Raw genomic sequence first — 10,846 nt, 5'->3', positions numbered from 1 at the left:
CTTCCTCCCACTCTTGCCAAGTTGTTTTTCTGCAGCTGATACCCTCCAATTATGCAATTCTTCAAATGGTGGATCACATGGAGACGGACCTGATAGTTCAGATTGCTTCCAAGAGTTTACGCATGAATGTCTCACATATACATGTTTATTGGCAGCTAATGGATCTGTGACGGGAGGTCAGATAGCAGGTCCAGCTTCAGTAGCAGAAGACACGTAGTGTCTTGGTTAAGCATCTTGCATACTTTTTCGATTTTTTATTCTCAGCTAGGTTGAGATTTGTTTCCAATTGTTTATGGTAACCTTTTACCTATAATACTATATATAATGTACATATGTATTTAGAGTCAACAAAATGTGGCCTTTCAAAACCACATGAACTCTTGCATCTCCACACCACTGAAGAAATATTTTTACCGACAGAACGTGTATAGAATTTTACTATTTTTGTGTTAAATTTGATGGTATTCATACATTTCTCATAATATATTTCCCCGAGGTGGGTTGAATTAAATGTCTACTGTGCCTACAACAAAAACATAAAATTGTATCCTTTTTTTTTTTTTAATTGACATCATTTTTGTTCCAAAATGATTTAGCCTTTATCCTTTGAACTGTAGTACCTGCATGGACTGTGCCGTGTGCAGTAAGGATTACGTCACTTCCGGGTAACCGCAGCGGAAACACTTCTGGCATGCAGAAAGGCGGATCCTTCTCGGCGGCTTTTGCCTTTCAGAACTTCTTTTGAGCTTATTTTTACCTGCCAGTCCTCGGCGGGGCACACCCTATCCAACACAAATCGCTTTTTTAGTTGTCAAAACCGACATTTTTATTCAGTCGAGTGCTGCGAGAGTCCTCAACGCAACCACAGGAAGAGTTTTTTTCAGCTAAGGCTTGCTAACTTTCAACGCACTAGCATTTAACTAGACAACTGCCTGAAACAAGGAAAGAGCAAACCCAGGAAGATGGGAGATTTGATGTGGGCATTGAAGACCGGGGACATGGATGAGGTGGAAGCCAAATTAGTGACGGTAAGACAACTGGGATTTGACCCTTTTCCGGTCTTTCCAGCGAGTCGTTTGCAACGATTTTTCTAGCAGTTGGTGGGCTACGGTGAGTTAGCAGACTGGTTAGCTAGCTTGCTAACAAGCTAAAGTTAGCTGGAGTTGGATAATGCCAGGTCACGTAATCTAACCCATAACACCCATTCGCTATCGGCAGAAAGAATCGTAAACTAATCTCGTATTCTAAAAGCATTCACGGTTGTTGTGACACGTTAGCCTAGACTGAGTCTCCATGTCATGTTAGCATAGTTAGCAACACAGCGCTAACTTACTCTTGGCTTGACGGTGTCGGTGTTTCGCTTATAATCTCGCCTGTAGCCGTAAAACGGGATTTATCAACCTCTTACTTGGTGGGGCTTTGGGGTGTTTTGGTATTTGCCATGCCAACTCTATCGTTGCCACCTTTCCGCAGAAGGCGACCTGTTGGTAAAGCACACCAACAACATGAGCCGGTACCGTCGCTACACCGCTTGTCGTCGGATGCGACCCTCTGCGCTCGCTGTGCGTGCAGCTGCATCAGCGACGACAGCTGTTTACGACGCATGTGTTTGTGGGACAATGCGTGTTATTGTCCTGCGGACGGGTGTTTGGACAAGTGAGCTATTTGCTAAGCTAACGTGGGTGGGCGGGGCCTTAAACGTTAGCCGAGGAGCCTCCACACGAGCCAATGAAGTGATAGAGAAGTCATTGCCTACAAGTGCCCGTTGGGCCACACCGATTGCACTGCAGAGTTTCTTCTGCTTTTGTTGAAAAGATTAAAAAACATGGGCCTTTTGTCAACCTTACGTTATTGTGAACCTGGATTTTAAGTTGGCATATAGTATATGAATTAAACAGTTGTTTAGTTTCCTATAGGATAATTGCCCTATAATGCCTTTATATATTATCAGTGGCCTGTTTGACCTTTTAAACGTTTAAACACTTCATCCTCTGTAATCTTTGGTCCCTTGCAATGAATTCTGTCAGTGATACAAATTAGATATGAGAGGGAAGTGTTGCTTAAAGATAACTAAAACTACTTTTTTTTTTCTTCATCAAAGCAAAGTATATTTAACGTGTCCTTTTTATGCAAATAACCGTGTTTGACGACAATAACAATGTTAAAAGAATGCACAAAAATAAACTACAAATCTGCATCTCTACTAAGGTATAAGGGATGTCATTTTTTTTCTCTGAAGGTCCTCGGATCCCCGTTTGGCTTCTGCTAGCACAGAGTTTATTTATTTCCGCCTTGTTGATGTGTTGTTGTTGTTGTCTTTTTCAGGCCGAAGATGTAAACCGGACCCTGGAAGGTGGGAGGAAGCCTCTGCACTATGCTGCAGACTTTGGTCAGACTGATGTGGTGAAGTACCTCATTTCTAAGGGAGCCGATGTTAATGTAAGAGCCAACGACCAACACATTATTTTTTGCATAATGTCCAGAATTGCAATTCCCACAATGGATGTCTGCTTCCCTCGATAGTTGAGTTCAAACACACTGCTAATTCTCATGCCAAATCCAGCAGGTTATAAATATGCTCAGAGAAGTCTGTTAAAACCAGTTCCTCATATTCTTTATTGACCATTGTCCATTCTCCCGTTTAACAATTGTCAAACATACCTCAAATTAGCTGTGATTGTCTTCTGTTTTTAGTTTTTTTTGTAGTCGTAGATTGATACGGATATACGCCTGTTGAGTAGCCAGTTGGATTGTATGTGCAAGCAGCACTGTAGTACACGTCTCCCTATGGGAGGAATCCAAGTTTACTGAGTTTACTGTTTGAAACCTTACAAAGCCTGGATGATAGACTTTTATTTGGACATCAGTGCTGCAACACTGATCGGTCCACGGCCCAGTGCCTTTTAAGTATTTCTCTTGATAACCTGCTCAGCCTCTGAATCATTTGAGATAAATATAGCGGTGTAGTGCAGTGTGCGTCTTTTCCCGCTATGATAAGAAAAGAAGTAAAACCGCTTTCTCGCAGGAGCTCTTTTTTTAAGGTTAAACTTGACAGAAGTATAGATGTATATGAGGTGTGGGGTTGAGCTTGTGCTTTTCCAAAGAAATCATTTCTTTGTCTCTCCCTTCTGCCTCTACAACAGGCTCCAGACAAACACGGGCTCACTCCACTGATCTCGGCCTGTTTTGAGGGTCACACCTCCTGCGTCAAGGTCCTGCTAGAAAAGGTTGGTACATTTATTTGATGTGCACGCTCTAATCATGCATCCGCACCACCGGTGTCCCTCCAACCTCGGCCCCATGTTGGCGTGTCCGAGGCCCTGGGTGCTGATGAGTGGACTCGATGGACAAAAGGCCCTTTTAACACAGTTCTGTTGGAGGCTGTGCTGGAATGTTCAGAGCATGACACAGTATTGATGCAGTCAAAAGGTGCGCTGCCCTTTGACGCTTCGAAATTGCTGCCTCATCCTTCAAACCCGTGCCTGGCCTCAAGTTGTTGATCTCTAGAACTATTTGTAATGCTGCCTCAGTCACACAATGCGCTCACAGTCTGTCACAACTGTGAACGGAGAGACTATGCAGAGTGAGACACGGCTGTCGTACGCTGCAGAAATGCAAGCGAGAAACGAGCGCACCTTGATGAACGTCATCCGGGCAGACGAAAACAAATTTGTAAAGCTCAATCCTGGTAATATGGAAAGCCTCTTCTGATGCAAAGCCCATTCCTCTTCTACATCTTACCTCAATGTTTGACTCCCGAAGTACCTGCTGTGCATTCTTTTGCATATAAATCACAGATCTTGCACTCGTCCAGGCGGGAGCTCTTATTTCCTCAATGCCCCACTGAGCCAGACGGCAGTGGGATTGATTCCCCCCGTGAAAGCCCCTCACAATGAGGTCCACGGTAGCTGCTTGTATGTCTTCGTCTCTGGTACACCTGTGTCATTAAACGCTCAAGTCTCATTAGAATAAAAAAAAAATGGATCTGTTTAACTGAGAACTTCTTGATTTCATGTCATTCCTTTTTTTTTTTTTAAATCTGTAGCGTGGCCCAAATGTAGCCGTGGGAATCAGAACGTTTTTTTAAGGATTTACATATTTGAGGTTTCTTATTGAGTCGCAAAAACGGACGGCGAGTTCGGGCCCCCCGTTATGACGGAGGAGCCGCGTCACGCCGGTAGTCAAACCGATACGCGTCTGTGGGGATGTCTGTAGATACGAGTGAGAGCAGCTGTCTGATCCCGGCTAAATGGAAGCGCCTGTGCAGAGTGATTTCACGGTGGCAAACCCGTTTGGCTTGAGAAAAAAGTAGAGGGCAGGAGGTGCTCACCAGTCACAGTCACAGTACCCATTTGGGGAAGTCCTTTTTTTTTTTTCTTCTTTATTTTAGCTCCACCACAGTCTGATCCGCAACATTCTGGCAGATTGTTCAATTTGCTCTCAGTTTGAAGCAGTTGAAGCAAACGAGTAGACAAAGGATCCCCGGCTAGAGATGCGTTTACCGGGGTTCTCCGCCGCTTACTTCTTCCTGTCCGTCGGAGGTATTGGCCCCTCAACACAGTCGCACTCCTCGCATGCTGAACTGAAAGTAGCAGCCGACACCAAGAGGAAGAAAATAGCGGTTTACGGCTCGGTGAGTTCTGTTGAGTGTGGCTGCGCTGCTCTCCCTTGGAACTCTACTTGACTCACTGCTGCGGCCTGTAAGCTGCTGCAGCTTGTCATTGTGAAAGCAAAGCAGGGGAATATTTTTTTACTTGTCTTATTTTGGTGACACTTGAGCCTTATTGTGACGTATTGTTGGTCTGATAAGAATAAGGACTTCATTCATCCTCCTTTATTGCTCCCGCCTGCCGGTCAATTATCCACAGCTGCTTTACATCTTCCTCAAAGCCAGAAGCTCTTCTGCTTCTGAAATAGCCAGCTATGCAATAACCCCCCTCCCCCGCAAAAAAGCCACACAAACGCCTTTGTCTGTAGTAGATGGGCAGCCAACAGCCCGTCTGAGCACCGAGGTTTGCTCGCTCCCGCTGAGCACCAACAAGGATTCACGCCCAGAGGTCATCGGTCACCACGGGAACCACATTTCAATACACACTTGCGCTGAAAGCTCGGCATTTGTCTGAACACAAACATGGAATAGATCCCCCCCCCACACACACACACACACTGTTGACTGTTCTGCTGCATATCGACTGTCTGGCAGCCCTTTTAGCACAACAGCCACCTCTTTGCAAGATGATAAAAGGGAAAGGCACTGACTATTCAACTGTCAGACAGTCAAAGTTTTCCGACAAAACAGTTTGTTTCCCCCCCCCCCCCCCACACACACACCGCCTGCGTGCTGTGCTGTTGTTGACAATGAATTATGAAAGGCCATTTCAACCCGAATAGCTGACCCAGGACCAGAGTGCTGACTGCAGCCCACCGAGGCCGGCCAGCTCATTTTCAGGTCGTAATGAAAGGGCACAAATGAATAACACACACACACACACACACACACACAGTTTTTTCAGGAGGAACTCTGTACATGACCCTCGACGGGGATGAAATGCCGTATTATTTAGTATTTTAAAAGTCACGGCAACAATAAGACCACTATTGTTGCCGTGACTTTTAAAGCTGAACCTAATGAAGCCTCCTTTTTTTTTCATTTTGTGCCCTACAATACAAATGGTAGTTTGACACTTACCTCCCTCACAGCAGTTAGTCTATAAGTAATCATTTAATAGTAAAGTAGGCATCATCCCCCCAGCGGCTCTGGCCTCGTATGTAACCTGCTGTTTGTGTTTCATGATCTCTCGTATCTGGATGAATTGATTAGTGATCGACCAATTGTTGCCCAAACAAAGGTGCTTATCAAATGTGAAGTCAGCTTTTCCTCATCTGAACGTGATAGTGAGCTGTCTCATTTGCAGTATCGATCAGACAAAACAAGACGTTGGATGAAGTCATCGTGCCCCCCCCCCAATAGCCTTTTTCACATTCAAGCATTTAATTGAGAACAAAAGGTCTGAATCTTCCTGTTATCGCCCATGTGAGCTCCTATTGGCCTTTTTTAAGATTTGAACAAGCCGTCTCACCCGCCTGGAATACATTCATTTATTCGTTCATTTCAACCAACGCACGCGGCTCAATACAGGCTTCCATCCAAGAAATGTGCACTCCTACAGATCGCTAGTGTTTGTCAGCAGGTCAAAGGTCGCACGTCAGCTCAGCATTTAAAGTGAGTTTTAAAGAATGCTCCGGCTTTTTTTTTTTTTTTTTATTATTTGAAGACTTCGGCGTGGGTGGCCTTTCAATTCCATTCACCGAGTGCCACGATGACAACTCGAGGGCCACCTCAGCAGGTCCGCTACCGACCCGCTGCTGCTGCTGCTGCTGCTGCTTCGCGTGGCCCAATAATCCATCACGGTGGCTGCAGACTGTGGGTGGGGGGGTTGAGGGAGGGAGGGAGGGAGGGAGGGGGGCTGCGCTCTTCATCGTTAGGCCGCGCGTCACTTTGCCTCCGGCTCCTGCTCGACTGGATTCTGTTTGCGCGGCTCGTTGTTCCAGTTTGGGGAGAACGCTCGCCGATGGAAGTGGTTTCACGTCAGTGTGCCGCCGGACTGGGTGTTCACGGGGACGGCAGGTGTCCCCTTTGGGGACACCGAGGTTACTGCAATTCCGCCATGAATACAGTTTTGGTCCAGAAGGGAATAATGGTTTCTCCATCTCCACGTTCGCTGGCCTGTTTTGAGGAAATGTGACTCATTCGATGGGTTACAAAACGTCTGCTTCCCCATTAGAGTTGCAAATGTGACGGTTTGCCCGCTCGGCCCCCGGTGAATCTGCACCCAGACGTCGGTCCTCTCCATCCGGCTCGCATTGTTGTTGTTGTTTTTTTTTTTTATGCCCTGCTTCTCCACGCAACAATGAACTCCCTCTGCCGGGGCTCCGTAAGCCGCTCGGCTGAGAGGCCGAACAAAGGCTCGTCTCTCCGCCGCCCGTTAAATCGCTTGTCACTGCGCGAGCATTCAATGCGTCGCCTGTCTCTGTTGCGCTTGCGTTTTGTAATCTGAAAGATTATGTCCACTCACCGCTCCTTTACATTCATTTAAGAGCTTAAACGCATCTTTGTGTCTTTTAGCTCTTTTTTTTTTTGGTCGACGTATGAGGAAAGCTGTTGAAATCAAGGCCCTTGACAGTTGTAGGAAGAATTATCAACGCCATCCTGCGCTCCCACTCAAATATGTTCCCTTTCCCTACCAAGGACCTTCAGCAGGCACCCAGGGACCATATCAGGAACCTCACCTGCATGGTGACCGGGGTGTGAACGTTGCATCAGAGCCGTCAAGAGTTCTGATCACATGAAACTATCCTCTGATTGTCCTCTTTAACCAGCCGCAGATTGAGGTCTCTGCTCCTCACCGTTACCCCTGAATCTGAATGGAGGGTGATTTGCCGTCATGCTCGGATGCCGGATGAAACTACTTGGCATATTTAATATTCATGTCCCCCCCCCCCCCCCTCACAGGGAGCTGACAAAGACCGAAAAGGACCGGACGGCATCAGCGCCTTTGAAGCAGCCGAGGACGACGCTATAAAGGCTCTGCTCAAGTGAGACACCCCAGGGTGGGAGGTGGCTGGACAGGTGGGTTAACGGACAGACAGATGGCTGCAGTGGTCCCCTGACAGAAGACGGACTCGCCCCCCTTTTACCCCCCCCCCCCCCCCCGATCAGCGTCTGTCCCAACACTGCTTTTTGTCTGTTTGTTAGAGGGTCATTTGTCCGTCTGGTGATTTTCCTTTACTCTGTCCCCCCCCCCACACACAAGTTTTTTTGGGTTAGGACTTTCTTTCGTTCTGGCCTCTGTTCGTAGCCACTTAACAGCAGGACCTGTCAATTATGTCTCCCTTAGGGACCAAACACTGGGGGAGTGCGCTCGCATCTGGATCCTAACTCACTGCTCTGAATCCCACTCTGTAATTTAAACGCAAAGCTAAGCACTTCGACACACACACACACACACACACACACACACACAGACACCTCTTTTGCAGCGCTCTCTTGGAAAAGTTGAATAGATCAATAGTGTGTTCACAAGTATTTTATGGCCATGACTTAATCTTGTGAAATAAACAGTAACATCACTGTACTATACTAGATCAGCTGAAGGTTGTCAAGTTTGATTTATATTTCCCTTTCATTGTTTGTGGCCTGATTTCTTTTTTTTTTTTCTTTTAATAGACCAAACTGTTCCTCCTATCTTGAAGCTTTGGAAAGGTCTGCTTCTACTCAGCATATCACTTACATATCAAACAGTGTTTTTGACCAATCCCTGCGTTGGTAATGCATAAACTATATTCTGTATTCCTTGACGAATCACCTTGCTGGTTAACTAGAAACACTTGAATGTTGCAATTTTTCAAATCTGTCACTGAATCCCTCCCCCTTTTTTTTTCAAGCAACTTTTAACGGCACAAAATAGAATATGGAATTTTAGAAAATTGTTAATTTCGTCATCCCTGGAGTGAGATTTCAGAGCGATAATTCCTGTCTTTGTTGCAGCTTCTCTGTTTTGTAATTGATGGGCTCTGGGGGCTCCGTGATGAGTAAATGAGGGTTACGGTTGAATCTGTGGTGGGGGGGCTGTTAGAATTCCCCTTGTCTTGGATTTGCTTGGACGCCCCGCCTGTTTTTGCTGCATGTCAAAACTGCCTCTGCTTTTCTGCTACGAAACGGTCGCTGGGCCTCACTTGGTTGCTTTCAAAAATAAAAAAAATGAATTACTACTAATGTAATGGACAAAAAATAAAATAAAAGATGCTTTTGCTGACTTTGTTGTGACAAAAAGTCTGTAAAAACAGAAATAAAAAATCCTCTATAAAACATTCTGGCGCCTGAACTTTCTTTTTCTCCCCCCCCGGGTCTAGAAGCTTCCGTAATGTTTCCGGATGGTTAACAGAGACATTTTGAAACAAAGTATCCTGCTGTAAAAAAATAAATAAAAAAAGACAAGCTGCAGTTATTTGACTGCTGACAATTGGCCGCCTTTCACAAATGGAACTGCCACTCGATCCGTATGTTTCCAGCTCGATGGGTCCCGATCGTCCCTCGATGTCCTCGCAGCCTCGAGGCCTCCCGGTCGCCGTTTGTGAACCCAAAGCCCGTCCCGGGCACTGTGATCGCCGTTGTCATGGCGACCGACCCCGCGTCGTCCGAGTGAGAGTCTGCTCTGACGCAGAGGAACGAGGAGGAGCTCGGTGTGATTCTTATTTCATGATTTGATCAATGGTTGCTAGCAGGGAATTGAGGAGCATGGATTTCCCAGGATGCCTCAGCCAACAGGAGCTACGTCGCCCCGGGATCATTAGCGAGACGCTGCGTAGGTCGGGAAAGGTCAACGTCACGCCGAGGCCTCCAGTCGCTGAAACCGGACCGTGCTCCCGCCTGCTGTTTTGCGAAAAAATAAACCGCTGCTTTCATTGAAATCCAAAGTGAAACATTAGAAATCAGAGATCAGCGTTTTTTTTCTTGTTTTCTCTTTTCTTCTCGAGCTGATTGGTGAAACGTATCCCCCCCCCCCGGCGTAGCTTCGGCAGTCGAGACCTAATTGATTGCCGAGCGTCTCGGCGGTGATTAGCAGATGCTGGAATTAGCACACGTGTGCCCTCATACGCGCACAGATGTAGACACGCACACACACACACACACACACACACACACACAAACCTTTTGTGTCTCATCTGCTGTTTTTTTTTGTTTTTGCCCACTCTGCTGCCAGAGACTTTATTGCAGCTCAAAATGCTGCTCAATGAAGTAGCAAATCCAAACATTAGCATAACTAATATGGACTGGTGATTGCTTTTGGGTTACCCCCCCCCCCCCATTCAATCTATTATTGACTCTTTGTCTCGTGCCGAAGTTGAGCTTATGACTGATTTGCCATAAATCTGTAACTCCCGTGTGTTTTTTAGATCTTGAGCTTAAACCAACCGTGAAATCAAGCATTAAATCCAAAGAGGAGGAAAATCGCTGCGTTCATGTGTTTGTATCTGACTTTTAAAAATTCCAACCCACTGAATGAAAATGTTTGGAAAAATATGTTACCTCTAACATGTGAATTAAGAAATCAATATATAAACAATTTAACATCACATAGTGTTTTTTTTTAAATAGAAGGTGAGATGACCTTTTTTGTTGCTCCTTGTTCTTGCTACATAAGCTAATGCTAACGTCACTTCCTCTGCAAACCTAAACAGTTTTTCACTCTACCGTACGCTGATGATGATAAAAGGCGGTCTTTTCGATCAATTTTTTATTTCCTAATGAACAGTGGGAGAAGTGCGCATCAGCGCCAATTTCAGATACACTTGTTCTCTCTTCTTCCTTCTTCCTTTTCCTACTTTTTCCCCTCAAAACACGCGAAACACATCTCCCGCTTCTCTTCCTGTACAAGGTGACCTCAGTGCCTTTGTGGGCACCCCTCGTTCTCACATAATCATATATATATATATACTGTATATATATATATAATCAATCCAATTACAAAAACATTTGCCGGTTCCCTAAACACTTAACTAGAAAAATCAAATCAACAGACAATGCAATAGGGGGGGTGTCCACTTCCTGTAGCAACTCAATCTGGACCCCACATATACAAGAGCCCCCCCCTCTGTCTCCAATATGCGCTATAAATATAAAACGAGGCAATACTGAGGCTTCCTTGATGGATCCGTGGAGGGGGGAAGCTGAGCCGTCCTCTTATTTGCTTTATATGACAAGTGCCTTAATATAACATTATCATACACTTGGAGGGAAGAGCGGCGGAGGATGGACCGGGCCGGACGCACATGCAGAGGCATG

The 10,846-nt window shown here is 45.8% G+C and overlaps 1 protein-coding gene across 3 annotated transcripts; it reads left to right on the top strand.

Annotated features, from left to right (window-relative positions):
* Positions 1 to 655: 655 nt before the first annotated feature.
* On the top strand, positions 656 to 8,873 carry mtpn (myotrophin). 3 transcript variants are annotated; one of them, XM_037460332.2, is made up of 5 exons: positions 656 to 1,028; positions 2,326 to 2,439; positions 3,144 to 3,227; positions 7,514 to 7,630; positions 8,228 to 8,873. In XM_037460332.2, exons 1-4 carry the CDS (start codon positions 963 to 965, stop codon positions 7,598 to 7,600), a joined length of 351 nt encoding a protein of 116 aa, XP_037316229.1. In that variant the 5' UTR covers positions 656 to 962; the 3' UTR covers positions 7,601 to 7,630; positions 8,228 to 8,873. The 3 variants fall into 3 exon arrangements, with proteins under 3 accessions (XP_037316229.1, XP_037316230.1, XP_037316228.1); XM_037460333.2 differs by having other exon boundaries at positions 7,899 to 8,873; XM_037460331.2 differs by having other exon boundaries at positions 7,514 to 8,873.
* The last annotated feature ends 1,973 nt before the right edge of the window (positions 8,874 to 10,846 follow it).

This window comes from Pungitius pungitius, chromosome 2 (assembly GCF_949316345.1).
Source record: "Pungitius pungitius chromosome 2, fPunPun2.1, whole genome shotgun sequence".
Classification (NCBI taxonomy): Eukaryota; Metazoa; Chordata; class Actinopteri; order Perciformes; family Gasterosteidae; genus Pungitius; species Pungitius pungitius.
This window is presented reverse-complemented; position numbering and strand designations above follow the sequence as displayed.